The sequence below is a fragment of the Dendrobates tinctorius genome, unplaced genomic scaffold, assembly GCF_039654945.1.
Source record: "Dendrobates tinctorius isolate UK_male_01 unplaced genomic scaffold, ASM3965494v1 ptg000183l, whole genome shotgun sequence".
NCBI lineage: Eukaryota > Metazoa > Chordata > Amphibia > Anura > Dendrobatidae > Dendrobates > Dendrobates tinctorius.
In genome coordinates this window covers 5,619,717-5,636,045 of record NW_027361850.1, presented here as the reverse complement: position 1 = coordinate 5,636,045, position 16,329 = coordinate 5,619,717, and the positions used below count along the sequence as shown (strand labels likewise).

Below are 16,329 nucleotides of genomic sequence, written 5' to 3'. Positions count from 1 at the left end.
TTGGCGGATTTGAACTGATGCAAAAAAACTGAAGTGTGAAAGAGGCCTTAGAGGAATATCCCCGAGTGAGAAGGACCTGAATCAGCAGGTTCAACTGTATAAAATGAACATTTTCAGATGATTGTTCATTACAGCAGAGTCTTATAGCTCACCAATTGCGTTTGTGGATCTACCAGCTGTTTAAGAGGGCATCAAACATAATTAATCTCAATATAGAAGACATTTTCTAAAATCTTAAGGGACACCATAAGATGTGCTCACAGAAAAGCCTTTGTATGTGTGACCTAGACTGAAGGAATCCTCAGCCTGGGGCTCTGTTCATGTTGATGTTGTATAAGTTCTACATGCTATTCTTCGATCACCCAGTTCATATGATTGGGTTTTCGCCTTTCGTCTGACCCTTTAGACTGCAAAGTAGGTACTACACTGGAATCTTATTAACTACGGCAGGTCATTGACAACGAGCACAATGACTGGGTGTTAAGTGAACCATGTCCAGCAACATGATTCCGAGCCAGTCTAGTAAAGTCTTGGCCCGTAAGTGGCCTATTCACTAACCCACTAAATCATTAACTTGCTCAGCTGCCATTGACCCATTACAGTATAATTGTAGCATTGTCGCTCTTCTTTACCATAGATCATAGCACGGCTGCACATAACATGTCTTTGAGATGTACTGATCAGTCCTGTGCAGGTTCTTCTTGGTGACCCTTATCTTTTTCCATGTCTTTTGAGACTTGTTAGGCTATAGTGCGGTGTTCCATCAACTTTCTGGTGGGAGTTTACTGATAAAAGAACCTCTTCTGATTCCTCTTCCCTTTAGAGCTTTTACTGTACATTGAGTGGATCTTTTCTTAGAAGGCATTTTTGTAGGGCTGTTCATACAGTAGCTGTTCTTCTAATGTGCTTTGCATTTTGGAAACATAGTGGTGTCCACAAGTAGGACATTAAAGAATGAATTCGGTCAGGTCCGTGTCCCGGCATGGCAGTTTAGCCACCTTTTACTTCAATATGGATGAGCTGCAAATGTAAAGGCAGAACATGGACAGACTTGGCAAAGTTTTTGGTTAAAAAAAAAAAACAAAAAAGCAAAAAACACTCTTGCCTACCACATCTTTGGCTGGTAAATGAGTTTGTTCCATCATCAAGGTTCTCCATTTGGACGGCCTATAAAACGTGCCTCGTAATGAGTGATCAGTACTCCTGCTCCATAGCAATGGGCAGAAATTAAAACTTGATTTGCCCCTGCTTCCATTGCTTGAGTTGAGTTTTGTCATGCATTACAACACTTTTGACAGCTGGCATTAAGCTTGTGCCGCCACCCCACCATAGAGACCTGTATCACGCAACTCGCAATGCACATGTCTTCTGCCCATGTCACATCTATAGCCGTGTTAATCGTGTAGTATGCAACAAAGGATAGGTGATGCCTATGACACTACCATGCCACTTTTGAAGGCCGTCTGTCACCCCCAAAAAATAAATAAATACATTCATATAGGGGACTTCACCACCTAATAATAAAAAAATTACTTTTGTCTTGCATTTTTTTTTTTTTAATGTAAATTGGGATGGAGGAGGCTAGGGTGCACCCTTGGCGTGGCTATATGCTTGGTGCACCATGTTGCCCCCTAAATTAGTCTTCTGCGCCTTTCCTTACTATGACTGATAGTGGTCATTTCTAATGCCTAGATTGAATCCTGCACATACTGACACTGTAGTATCCAAAAGCTCACAAAATGTCGCCTATACTGTATACAGTAGCGGCTTCTTGCTGTCCACAGGATCTTTAAAGCATAGGGTTCCTGATGCTAACCGGAGAGGTAAATGATTGTGCTTGGCTCCTTCAATGTTAGGGTCTCGTTTCACTTAGCAACGCACCAGCGATACCAACAACTATATGACCTGGTCAGGATCGCTGGTGCGTCGCTAAATGATCGCTAGTAGGCTGCCAAAGAGGCAGATCTCTTCAGCGACGCAGCAACGATCCAGCGGGACGCCGATGACGAAAAAATGGCCCAGGACATTCCTGCACGATCAGCGATATCCAGCAAGGGGGGCCGGTCGCTGCTGCGTGTCACATGTAGCGAGATCGCTCTTGCGTCACAAGATCGATGACGCATTAGCGATCTTGCTATGTGAGACAGGGCCTTTAGTGTGTGCACTCATCTCTTCTTCTGTTGGGGGCAGACACCCAGAGGGTGCTACTGTTCAAGAGCTGTATGTGGACCCTTTGCAGTTCTTTACAAATAATCCCTTTTTATGTGTCTGTGATAGAAGCTGCTTGTAAGGTGGAAATGGGCCAATTTGCAACTGCACAGGTTGCACCAATGATATGGCCGCTCCTGAGCATCGCTGTCTGAGCAATCCTGAGTGCAGCAGGCGGCCCCTGTAGACTCTGGGCAGCATACAGACATTGTGCACGAGAGAAGAGATGAAAAAATAGCGGCGCTCATCACTGGTAGCGGCTTCTTTATTGGGGCAACATGCACATGATGTGGACAGCTGTTTCGCCTGAAATGTGCTTCTTCAGGCTCAACATGATATTGTTGAGCCGGTAATGATTGTGACCAGCTCTGCATACATAACAGATGGTGTCTTGCTTATTTTCTAATGATGTCTCTGTATTTCTCTCTTTCAGGGTCACTCTTGGAATATATGTCCACCATTTATGGCGATTCAGCGTGTGTGGACAGAATACTGCCAGGCTCAGCACAGCGTTGGTGCAGACAAGTGAGCTGAGAGGCTTCTCTGTCACCTTAAACCCACCCCTCCAGTCTCGTCAGCTGCAGAAAAGCATATGGGAGTTCCTATTTATTATCCCACCTCAAAGCCAAATTTTTTTCACTACTTAATTTTTCCTTTTTTTAAAGGAAGAATTTTGAAGGCAAAATAATCTCCCTTTTAATGAGTGCCTCACTGTAGTAGACCTTTTTGGTTGCAATATATATATATATATAAATCTATTCAGTCCTTTCTTTTTTTTCCCTTCCCAGAAGTAATGTGAGAGGTTTCTTTTGGATGCTGTTCTGCATCCCAAAAGTGCTTATCTGTAAGAAATTAAACATCTCTCATTTGGGACTTTGCAATAATATACTTTTTTTTTCACCTGCAAATATATATATTTTTTTCTTTATAGAATTTTTTAAGATTTTGCTGTGAATTTTTGGGGAGTGTTTTTTTTTTTTTTGTCTTTAAATAAATATTATTTTTTTAAACTTGTCACAATGAACCGTCCAGCTCCAGTGGAAATATCCTATGAGTGTATGCGTTTTCTAATCACCCATAATCCAACTAATGCCACGCTCAACAAATTCACAGAGGTAAGTAATGGCACGGAAACTGGCTTCTTGGGGTAGCTGAATGAATGAGGCATGTCTGAATTGTCCTCTATTTCCGTCAGATCAAAATGGCTTTTACTGTGCTGCAAATTTCATCTATTTTCTAATAGGGGAGAAAATTACAGCAATGTAATGGAGTTGGTCTGTATTATAATCCAGAGCTGCATTCTCAATTCTTCAGGATTTATAGTCAGTGATTCCTTCAAAAGTAAGAGGACCCTATATACAGACAGTGTTTTTTTTTTTTGGCTCTAGCCTCTAATTGCTGTAAAGTGGGCACTGATTGCCTAACTAATATCCTGAAAGGGGTTGGCCACGATTTGGGCAACTACTTCTTTAATAAGAGAACTCCATATGCTACCTTCCTAGACTAGTGTTCCAGCGATGACTGCACTGTCTTCTTTGGGCGCTCGCGTGACATTGTCACATGAGCGCTGCAGCCTGTCAGCTGATACATTTAAGAGGTAGTGGACAACTCCCAACAAACTCTAATCTGCAGGATGATCTGGGTTATAGCCTGACCTTCCTGTGGGCACTGTAGATTTACTACTGTACCTGCTGAGAGGCACTTACATAAAGCAAGTCAAACATTTACATAGAAAATCTATGGTATGGTGGTTTATGGTTTAGTAGATGCTTTTCTTTGTGCATAGAATGGAAGCGGTTAAAAAAATGTATTGAAGTTTATTATTTATAACATTGCAAATGAAGTAACTTAGTGGAAATTGAGGTGACGGCACAGGTTCTGATACTGTGAATTATTTTTATAGCATGGTTTATTTGAAGTGTACATAAATCAATGCATATGAAGAAAAAGGAACTTTATAATATATCTTGATACCGGAAAATGCTCTTCTTTATTAATCAGTCTCCTTTCCTCATCGTCCCTGTTTCCTGTACTGATCACTCAGAATAGTAGTAACTGTGAAGTCTCCCATACAGAGAGAGAGGAACCGTATCAACACTTCTATCTCAATCCTTAAGATACCCCAGTATGGAAGACAGAGTAATAAGCAGGGTGGCTGTGAATCCAACACTGCTATAGGTAGAAGCTGTAGCAATGTCAGTTTACTCTTCCTCTCCTCTTCATAAGTTTATATTGACAGGAGCTATACCTGACCGCTGTGAATTGTTAACCCATCTTGATCTCTGCTACGCCGAGGAGTGATTTTAGTATGGTACTGAAGATGAATAGGGAGTTTTAGAAGATGTAGAAGAATTGTTATTAATTCTTTCCTATACAACAATTGTTTTAATATGATTGGAAGTATATTTTAGCGTAAGAATAAACTCTAATAAGCCTGATCACCATTAGTTTTAATTTACGGATGGTTGTAATACAAAGTGAATCTACCTGCCAGAATGGCGTGTGACGAAATAGCTTACTCATAGTATTGCTGATCATTGAAAATAGAAAAGTCAGTGGTCTATGGTTGAATCTAAATGAATACTTCTTGTAAATTGATTGCTGTTTTTCTCCTTTTAGGAGCTGAAGAAATATGGAGTCACCACTCTTGTGAGAGTTTGTGAAGCCACATATGACAAGGCTCCGGTAGAGAAGGAAGGCATACAAGTGCTCGTGAGTAATTCCCATTCAGTTTGCTTTCGGTTTAAACCATTTTGGAATACTAGACCAGAACGCAGACGTGCTAAAGTTCTTTAAAGGGTTGATGTGGAATTTGTCATTGAGCAGCAAAAGTTTTATAGTGAGGCCTAATGAATTCTGTATTGCTTGTTTGGAGAAGAAAAACTGACGAACAGTCCTAACGAGGAACTGAATATTAAAGGGAATCTGTCACGTTTTTTCTTCTATGTAATCTGACAGCAGCTTGAGGTAGCAGGAGACCCTAATGACCGTTTTCTCTGCTGCAGATCTAGCAGAGCTCAGTTGTTGAGTTGTGTATAACCTGCTCACACTACAGCTTACATTGTATAGGGATGTGGTTGGACCAGGAGGCATGAGGCATGTTGTCCGGTAGTGATGATCTGCTGATATTACAGTTAAGGTATTGAAACCACAAAACACAGCCAAGTAAGTGACACATTGCTGGAATCCGGGTCTCTGCCCTCTAAATCATGCTGCTCAGATTACATAAAAGGGAATCGGTCACCAGGTTTTTGTTAATTTACTTCCAAAAGTTAGCGCAATACTTAAGTCACGTGATAGTTTGTTTCTGCCTTGGTTTTCCAGAAAATCAGAACAAGTGAATGTGGTTTTTCCCCCAGCGTGAACACAACAATTTAACTGTGCTTTTATACTTTGGACTTGTTAATAGCCGCATGAATCTCCTAGTGGTGGCTGTTTGCAACAGCTTATGTTCTAAATATGTCTATGCAGGGGATTTTGAATTCTACCTGGTTTTAAGATCTATTAAACCCATTCATGACATAAACGTACATTATCTGTCATGTCCCTGATTTTGATGTGAGCTCTCAAGCTGAACCCACATTTAATCAGCCATCTTGTGCCTCTAACAGCTGCGGGTGGGGCTCCACTCCACCTGCAGCTGTTAAGCTGTTAAATTCTGCTGTCACGTGGCATTTATCATGCACTGGCAAGGGGGAAGGGCGCATCATTCCACTCTTCCATTGGTGCGCCCATGACATGATCACATAGGGCACCAATAGGTCCTTGTGACAGCTGGGGGTTTGCTGAAGACCACGTGCTTGTCATTATCACCGGCCCATGGCTAGAGCTCATAGGAGTTTGTGACTTAAGCTGTGCATAGTAATACTGATGCTCTGCGATGTATAGCACAGGCGATTGGATGGTCGCAGCTTCAAGTCCCCTAAGAGGACTATTTAAATCCAGTAAAAAGTGTCAGAGAATGGGAGGGGGGTTCAAATATAAGAAAACCCTCCTTTTTTGCCCCATCAAAAATAAAATCAATACTTATTTGGTATCACTGTGTTTGTAAAAGTCTGATCTATCAAAACAAAGTAAATAAATTAATCCGATCTGTCAACAGCGTAATGAAAAAAACCTCAAAACTCCAGAATTGCTGCTGCTATGCAATAGGAGGCGATCAAAACATTGTATCTACCCCAAAATAGTGTCAATACGAATGTCTGTCAGTTCAGGAAGTATAAAATTAGCAATCGCACAGCCAGATATCACAGAAAATGGCAACAAAAGTTGTTTTATAAAAAAAAAAAATTCCCCCTCCCCCCCCCCCCCCATCATCCCCCCCCCAATCACTTAACCCCTTCACACCACACCCCTTTTTCCTTTTTGTGTATCTGACATGTGCCCGGAAAGATGTGGGCTCAGCGCCGGAGCCCACATAAAAGGGAGGGACAAGACATGCGCCGTACTAGAATGACTCATGTCGTGAAGGGGTTAAAATAACAAAACTATAGCGATTTGAAATTTTGAAGCATTTGGAATTATTTTATTTTTTTTTTGCATCCCAGTACACTTTGTGGTAGAATGTATGTTATTCAAAAGTACAACTTTTCCCACACACTATAAACCCTCATATGGCTATATTGATGGGAAAAAAATTATGCCTCTTGGAAGAAGGCAAGGGTAAAGCAGAAAATGGCCATGTAATTAAGGCATTAAGAATATAATTGGAACTTTTTTATATAACTAAAAGCAGAAGATTAAAGTGTAACAGTCGTTTTCATTTTTATTGAATGTACTGTAGACCCATCGATTTAAGCTTTTAAATATACGTTCTACATTAAATCCGAAAGAAAACCTCTAAAAGCCTAGTAGAAGATTTCCCCCTATGCTGCTTCTGAAGCACATCAGTATATTCTCTCCCCCTCCCTCCTGTGAGTTTTGATAATTTCAGCAAATGTACCTCAGAATCTATATACCGTGTATATACTCCTGTATTTTCAGCCCATTTTTTGGGGCTGAAAGTCCCCCTCTCTGCTTATACGCGACTCATCATATAGCCAGTGGATAGGTGGGGGAGAGGGGGTGTCGCATCATACTGACCCCTCCCTGGCATGGTCTCTGCAGCCCCCCTGCTTGTCCCACGGTCTCCCTTCCTACAGCGGTCACCTGGTACCGCTCATTAAAGCCATGAATGTTGTGCATATTTATGACTTCAATGAGCGGTACCACGTGACCGCTGTAGGAAGGAAGGGAGACCGTAGGAGAACGGGGCTGCAGAGACACGCCAAGGGAAGGTTAGTATATACTATATTCACCTGTCCCGGTTCCAATGCTGCTCGCTGCTGTCTGCCCGCCTGGTCCCTCTGTCAGTGACGTTCAGGCAGCAGAGGGCGCGCAGCACACCGGCACCTGGCCCCTAGCGACGAGAGGTGTGTCCTTTTTTTTTTAATTTTTTTTTAAAATACCTTGCAGTAGCAGCAGCAATATATGGGAGCTTAATCTATGGGACATCTTGTGGGGACATATTCGATGGAGCATCTTATGGGGGTAGCATATGGGGGCATATTTAATGGAGCATCTTATGGGGCAGAATATGGGGACATATTCAATGGAGCATCTTATGGGGGCAGAATATGAGGGCATATTCAATGGAGCATCTTATCTGGCCTATTCTATGGAACATTTTATGGGGCATAACAAGTAGTAACAGTGTGGTAAACACTGAGGGAAGTGCCAATGTTGCTGAGCTCATTCTGCCCTGTCAGCTGGTTGTCCTCCTATACACTGAGGAAAACTGTTGGTTACTGAGTCCACAGGAACCAGCTGACAGGTAGAGCAGCTGGAGCACTGTGCCGAAGACTGAGGTAAACTGCCGGCACTGACATACATTGCACAGGATTCGGCCAGGAGTGCGCGCTGTCTGCTCCATCCCCACCCTTAGGCTACTTTCAGACTTCGGTTTTTTAAATCCGGCGGGCTGTGGCGAAAAGTTGTCAAACCTGATCCGGTAGAAGCCGCAGCCCGCCGGATCATCTGTTGAGGGAACTTTTTTGCAGACGCTGGACAGGCATTTTTTGCCGTATCCGGCAAAAGCCGGACACGCTGCATGGCCAACAGGCGCAATGCGGCGATAATGCTAGTCTATGGGGGGAAAAAAGCCGGATCCGGCGGCAACCGCCGCCGGATCCGGCTTTTACATTTTTCGCCGCATTGTGCCTGATGCTTAAAAACTGATGTGTGAAAGTAGCCTTAGACAGCCACATTCTGTATTTGTTGCGGAATATGGAATTGCTTTAGAAATGGCATAGGGGAACATTCTGTTCTGGAAGGTTTTCATTTATAAGGTATATTGAAGAAAAAAGCGTTATGCTCTTTAAATTTAAGGCCAGCAAGTCACTTGCCAGTTATAGAGGGATAAAGCTCAGTGTTGTGGCTTGAGGGGAATCTTGTCAGCAGGTTTTTGCGATGTAATCTGAGAGCAGTATAATGTAGATGCAGAGAGCCTGATCCTAGTGTTGTCAGTCTCATCAGATTCTTGTGGTTTGAGGGTGTTGAACTTTAATTCTTAATTCCTTTAATTCTTAGGCACATTCTCCACATAATTGATGGTGTGGTTACATGACTACGACCTCACTGCATGGATGTAATACGACAACGACAAGTCCTTATTGTTAAACTACCAGGGCAAACTTCATACTGACTCTTTTCCTTCTCTCCCTCTGCTCACTTGTGCCTTAGTGGATGGGGCAACTGCAGTTCCCAGCACATTGAAGGGTCACAGCACTAATGGACCCTAACGCTAATGACATTCTATCATTTTTCAAGATTGACTCATTCTTTAAATATGGTGCTCTGCTGAGGGCTATATTGTTGTGGGCTACTTACTGTACTTTTTTCTTTACTTTTAATTTTGTGTACATTTACTACTATACAAGCATGACCAGTTTTCCTCCTGCACTTATTAGTACAGCCTTCCTCGGACTGCTCAGCTCTCCAGTGTATAAACTAGCTGCTGATGACCAGCCCTGTCCACCAGCCCCCTCTAATAGACTAGTCGCTTTCCCATGTGAGGTGTTTCTCTATTGGAGATCTATGGACTGGTCTGGTCACACGTTCCTCCACCAGCAGCCATTTTATGGACAGAAGCTCTGATCAGTCTGAGGAAAGCTGCACCAACAAGACAAAGGAGAAGATCTGGTCATACTTACACAATGGTAAGTGCGACAAACCCTATCCCCAACATGTCTGATAACGTAAAGATAATGGCTCACCTGATTAACTGACTGTGCAGCCAGCACTAGACAGCGCAATACAGACTGTAGAAGGCAAAAGGTGAAACATTAATGAAACACAATATGCTATCATGATTTTTAGCCCCAATTGCATGCATTTAAGTACCAAAGACATTGTCCCCAAAGATGGACAACCCTTTTTTTTTTTTTTTTTTTTTTTTTTTAAAGGGTCCCTGTCACATCACCAAAATGTTATTAAACTGCTGATATAGGGTTAATCTACAGGTTAATGGCGTTTCAATGTTTTCCAGCTGCCACACTGAATGCACGACTTGTTCAGAGCTGCTACAGACACTGCCAAGTACACAGTGAGTGTCAGCTGTAAGCACGCCCCGGCACTTTGACAGCTCGCATTTGTGCGTTAAAGTGCTGGGACGTGCTCATAGGCGCCACTCACTATGCTGTGAGTTATGACTGTAGCCACTCCAGGCACACCTGTGTGACTAAGCCTGTGGCTCTTGGAAGGAATTAAGCTAATTTTCTGTCTTAGCTTTTGGTAAGGATGCTGAACAGCATTGTACCGGTATTAACCTTCAGATACAGGGTAGCCGCACGATGGCTCAGTGGTTAGCCTTTAACCCTATATCTGCAGGTTTAATACCTGTACAATGCTGTTCATCATTCTTACCGAAAGCTATGGCAGAATATTGGCTCTATTCCTCCTAAGGAGTTTGCATGTTCTCCCCGTGTTTATGGGTTTCCTCTCCCACTCCAAAGACATACTGATAGGGAATTTAGATTGTGAGCACCATGGGGCACAACGATGATAATGTCCGTAAAGCCCTGTGGAATTAATAGCGTTATATAAGTGAGTAAAATTAAAATAAATAATAGTGGGGACATAGAAGGTTCCCTGTAAGTGTATTGATGCTTATTTTGCTTTCTCTGTACTTACCTTCTACTTGTCACCTTCTCTATTTAGGACTGGCCATTTGATGACGGCGCCCCACCTCCTACACAAATAGTGGATGACTGGCTGAATCTCTTAAAAACCAAATTTCGTGAAGAACCCGGTTGCTGCATTGCAGTACACTGTGTGGCAGGACTGGGCAGGTGAGGACATTGCCTAGATATAGGCCACAACACTTACAAAAGCCAGAAATGGCAATACAGAAGACCTATGATCGGGAATCTGTAAGCTGACTCTTTATAGCCCCCTGTAATCTTTTCATGACGCTTTTTAATTGGCCTCCTTGTTTGTTTAGTCATAATGTGGTGGTCTTTTTTTTTTTTTTTTTCTTTGCTGTTTTTGTTCCCTCAAACCGCTGTGTATTGTCGCTCTGTAAAATTTCATACCGGGCACTGTTTGGAAAGGTTGTAAAATAAATGAAGCCGCATCTGGTCTGTTTTTTATGGCTAATTGGTGTGCCATGGATCTGTGTAATTGGCATACAGCACTTATTATCCTGGAGCTGGCGGGCACTGCCTTTGGGCACGGAGGGCTGCGAGTGTTTGTAGAAGGGGATGTTGCATGCCCCAGACTTGCAGCTTGGTAAGATGTAGATGATAAAGTGTCTGGCAGCAGAAATGAAGATCTGCAGGTCATGAGCTGTGGGCTCGGGGTACACTGGTTTTCATGCCTATTCACTTGAGCCGCACTTATTCACGGAAATTAAGTATGCAAAGAACTTTAACCCTTGACAGTATACGAGTGAATTGGCTCACTCTATGGTGTATTACTTGACCTACTTTATAGATTCAGGCAAATAATTTACGAAAGGTCAGTGAGGCTTAAGAGCAGTTGTGTAGCTGTAGCCATATTGCACAGTGCTGTGGGCAGATCGGGCAGTGGATGCGTGATGTGATGAAACTGTTGGTTGTAATCCAATTAATCATGCTTTTCTGGTGCGTGCACCCCTGGTAAGCCCCGAGGATCCAGGCTCTGAATTGCACACATAACTAATCTCTGTACTTTGTTCTTCCAGGGCCCCTGTGCTGGTTGCTCTAGCACTGATTGAATGCGGGATGAAGTACGAGGATGCTGTGCAGTTTATCAGGCAGTAAGTGAGCTCATTAACAGACTCCGCTCTCTTCTTCCCTCCCCTCCCTATCTGGCTCTCTGACTTTACCTCCTGAGACCTCTGCTTCTGGTAAACAAGGCTGTGCAAAAGCTGCTTGTTAAACCGTGTTATACTGACGTACTTTGCTTAAATGGGGGAGCAACCATTTGTCTGGAGAACTGGACTTGCACCACCAAGTCATGAGTAGATTCCATTCATAAGTAGTATATAGCTGATATGTGTGCACTAATCTTGTATATTCTACAGAATTTGTCTTGTTTGTATATCTCCATTGTGAAAATGATTTTCTTTTAAGGAGCCGGTCACCATGTTTACCCAATATAAAATACAGCCACCACCTTTTTAAGACCTTTCTTAGAGTATTCTGTGTACAATATTTTTCGGACTATAAGATGCACCGGACCAAAAGACGCACCCCAAATTTTCAGAAGGAAAATAGGGAAAAAAAATTAATGTCTAATGGGGGTCCGTCTTACAGTCTGAATTCAGGTTACAGGGGGAAATCGGTAGCGCTGGTGGAGTGTGGTCACGGGGTTTTCGGTTGTCCGGCGATATGACTTCCATCCCAGACTGGTGCGGCAGGCTTTGTGGTATGGGGGCTCAACCGACATTTTCTGAAAGCCTGGAGCCCCCGCACATCCATTGCTGTAGCAGTGGCCTCCAAGAAATCCCATCCCATGCTGGTGCGCCAGGTTAGCCGGTACTCAGAGGTGCGGGGGTTGCCCCGACATTTTCTGAAAGCCCGGAGCCCCGCACATCCCTGCTGCTGTGATACGGTGGCCTCCGGTAAAATGACCTCTAGGAAAATGGCCGCTGGGTCGATGCATGCGCAAATTGAGATCTCGGCACCAAGATCTCGTCTTCCGAGATTTCGGGACAAGATCTAGTTGCTGAGATCTCAATCTGCGCATGTGCAAACCGGCGGCCATTTTACTGGAAGGCATCGCGTCACAGCAGTGAGGATGTGCGGGGCTCCGGGCTTTCAGAAGATGTCGGCGGAGCCCTGCACCGCTGAATACTGCCGCACCAGCATGGGAAGGAAGTGTGATCATCGCCCCGCAGCGTCAGACTGCCGCATAATCGCCCGACTCCTGTGCTGCCACACTACTTGTAAGTATACTCCGACTATAAGACACACCCTCATTTTCCCCCCCCCATTTTTGGGGAATAAGTGTGTCTTATAGTCCGAAAAATACGGTAACTCTCCAATTCCTTCTGCTCATAAAATGCCTTTATTACCCCCCCCCCCCCATACAATGCAGTCCAGTCCGATGGGCATCACTGGACTTTATCCAGCACCTCCTCTTGTCGTAATCCTCCTGCTTGTTTCACATGGATAATGTGTCCTACGTCATCCACACAATGTCCCCCAATCATGCTTCAAAATACTGTCATGCACAAACCCCGGGAATGGCCAACGGGGGCTGATGACTCGAAAGTTACAGTATTATGAGCGCTATTGGGGGACACTGTGTGGATAATGTAGGAAGTGTCATCCACATGAAGCAGGTAGGAGGATGTTAACAGAGTCTTGAAAAGAGGAGCTGGATCAAGAGCAGCAACTCTCCCTGGACCGCACTGTATGGGAGGGATAATAAAAGGTATATTTTGTGCTATGCAGAGAGGACTGGGACTTACTACTAACTAGAATACTGTAAAAGAGGCCTTGAAGGTTTTATATTTTTAAAAACCTGGTGACAGGTTCCCTTTAACTATTAATTTTCATACTTGTTAAAATCGATTTAGCTCATGATATGCGCTGTGTGTTTTGTTGGAAACCATGTATAAAAGTTGCTAAAGCTTGGTATTTTTCTATACCGCTAGGAAAAGAAGAGGCGCGTTTAACTCCAAACAGTTGCTTTATCTGGAGAAGTACCGGCCAAAGATGCGCTTGCGATTCAAGGATGCCAATGGTCACTGTTGTATGCAATAAAGGTGAATGCAAACAAGCAGGATGACCAGATTCTTGTGACCCCGGCAATGGATCTAGATGAAAATAATGATTAAACATCAGCAGACTGGTCTCACCTCCGTCCCATCAAATCCCAAACTACAAAAAGTGCCACAATAGGCAACAAAAAATCAAAACAGGTTTCTATTAATTTTCTCTTCAAGCTTCATTTAGAAGGTGGACAGGGGAAGAATATAGGTTCACGTGCAATTAACCTTTAATGTCTCATTGTAACTGGGGAAAACTATAGCGTTCAGGTATTTCCTCCAATGTGTCTTTGCTCCAGTATTAAGCATTAAGGGGACACTAACTTGTATTTAAAGGACATGAGTGGAAGGTAAATAAAGAGCACATGCAAAAACACTTGTATTTGGGGAGAGCAGGAGGACACTGGGGAAGTTGTCTGGACCAAATGAATGTGACGCTGACTTTTCTTTTCCTTTGAACTCTTTTATTGCTCAGGTGCAGATGGGTGAGCTCCTATATACGTGGGTCGTTGTTTTTAGCCAATTTTAGAAACATTAGTCTGTCTACAGCAAATGATCCAAAGTAAGGGATGCAGGTGATGGAGATGAACATCAGTGCTGCTCTGGGCCCTTCACATCTCCCTGCTGCCACCACGGCTCTAATGATGCTTTGTTTGAACACTGCCTCTAGCCTTAAGCCAAATCCTTTGCTATCTGTGTTTTCTATGGCAGCTAATAGTCCAAATAACAACTAAAGTAAGTCGTCTTATCTTCCCTCTCCTGCAGCACAGTTTCACAGTCAACTCAAAATGCCATTAATTAAAGGCCGATGCCAAAAAATGGATGCATTTCTGTGTTTTTGTTTTTTTCCCCTCAAGAACTGCAACCATATTTTGCACTGTATCTATCCAAGCTTATACCTGAGACTTGGCCAGAGAGTATGTGCATATATTCATATCCTGTCCATTTTTATTTTTTTTTCTTCCGGTCTTGGATTTGCCAGCTAATGTCTAATATCAAATGTATTATTTGTAGCCCGCCTTGGACAGTGTACAGTCTGTTTTTGGGGTAACTGCTTTTTGTTATACTTTTTAGTGGAGTCACATTCAGATTGCAGAGACGGTAAAATTGCACAAGCTAAATCACTTTATTAAGACCGTTATGGTTAGTGACAGAAAGCTGCTGTATTCCATATCGGGAATGCAATCCTATAGCACTGCCTGAAATAACTGGGCTGTTGCGTACAGTAGACGGTGCAGAATTCGTGTGCCTCACTCAGCCTCCTATCCCCAGTTCCTTAGTGAATACAAGATTGTATCCTATATGCAAATACATGAATTTTAATGCTGCAGTGTATACATTCACTGTTTTTAAAACCTTTATGGACTTGAAAGAAAACATTATTGCTGCTCAAAATATCAACGGCGTGATGCCTATTACTTGTATATCACAAGACGTCATGTGGTCGAGTCACAAGCTGACTACATATTTTATACCTTAACTATGCCCAATATGAATTGTAACTACTTCTATCCCTTGTAATTCGGACAAGTGGGAAATTTGTGCCTAAAACCCCCTTTATTCCCACTTGTGAGGCAATATGTCATGCAGGGGTCAATTAAGAATTGTATGTCAAATGTAACTTAACTTTCCACACTGTTACCTGCTTCAAAGATACGGTGACTGAAGGAGGTGCCGGGACAGGTGATCGAAGTGTAAATCATTAAGTGCTAGAAATGTCCTTGATCTCATGAAATATGATAAATAAAATTTTACACATTCTATGTTTTCAGTCTTTGTTGTTTTTTTTTTTTTTGTTTTTTTATTTCTGCCCTTTCATTCATATTCACATGAACAACTTGGAGAACCTGTCATTGGAGTTATACATATTAAAGTAAAGGCATTTCTATAATGGCGCTGGTATACTGATTTAATACTTTAAAATAAGAAATCCGCAGCCTGGTTTTCTTAAAATAATCATTAGACATTATGGTGGGTAGGGTCTTCGGCTCTGCCACAGGGCCTCTTCTGTATCTTCATCTTTATTTTAAATTCCATGTCAGCACCACCCTAGCCACGGGAGGTAATTGAGCTTATTGATCTTTCACTGTGCTTCAATAAAATGGCACCGGTAACTGCACAGATGCAAGCTGATCTTCTGGCAGTCGTTGGGAGAATGGGTAGTGCATGTGCAGATTGAGATCTCGGCTTAATGACAGGCCGAGATCTCAATCTGCACATACCAGACACTGGTGCCATTTTCCCCTGTGACTGCCAGAAGATAAATGCATGGAAGTGCCCACAGTAGCGTTTTTAAACGCTCAGGAAACGGGTCTCCTTCCCAGAAAACGCGTGATTTTTGCACGTTTTTGCGCAAAAATGCACGTTTTTATGCGTTTTTTCCACACGTCTTTTGGACTATAGGAAATAGCCAAAAACGCAAACCTAAGCGGAAATTAATGAACATGCTGCATTTTTTTTTACCGCTAAGCGTTTCCTTAGCGGTAAAAAACGCGTCCATTGGCACAAAAAGGCCAAAATGCATTAAAATGAATGGGATGCTTTTAAGTGTTTTTTTTTATGCAGATTGACCCCGAAAAACGCATCAAAAACGCTACGTGGGCACACAGCCTTAATGCACAGAGATAAAAACTTGTAATGATTTTATAAAAAACCACGCAATGGATTTCTTCACTGAAAGTATGAATTAATTCTGTATACCTGTGCCATTATGGCAATACCTTGTGTAGTAAGGTCTCAAGCATGCTACAGATGCGTGAAAGCACGGAGACCTTATGGCTTTGTATCAGAGGTTTGATGACTGTGTGTTCTCCGGTATGGTGTAAATAATGGACATCCTTATATAGCACCTGTCATCACGATTATGCATGACAATAATGGCACTGATA

At 42.8% G+C, this 16,329-nt stretch overlaps 1 protein-coding gene across 1 annotated transcript in view; it reads left to right on the top strand.

Annotated features, from left to right (window-relative positions):
- PTP4A2 (protein tyrosine phosphatase 4A2) overlaps positions 1 to 15,204 on the top strand; it is a 47,503-nt gene extending 32,299 nt beyond the window's left edge. Inside the window, exons 2-6 of the mRNA XM_073551952.1 lie at positions 2,642 to 3,323; positions 4,828 to 4,920; positions 10,405 to 10,535; positions 11,408 to 11,482; positions 13,328 to 15,204. Of these exons, the coding sequence (XP_073408053.1) occupies positions 3,228 to 3,323; positions 4,828 to 4,920; positions 10,405 to 10,535; positions 11,408 to 11,482; positions 13,328 to 13,436 (504 nt within the window). The 5' untranslated portion in view covers positions 2,642 to 3,227 and the 3' untranslated portion in view covers positions 13,437 to 15,204. The remainder of the gene's footprint in view (positions 1 to 2,641; positions 3,324 to 4,827; positions 4,921 to 10,404; positions 10,536 to 11,407; positions 11,483 to 13,327) is intronic.
- Positions 15,205 to 16,329: the final 1,125 nt, after the last annotated feature.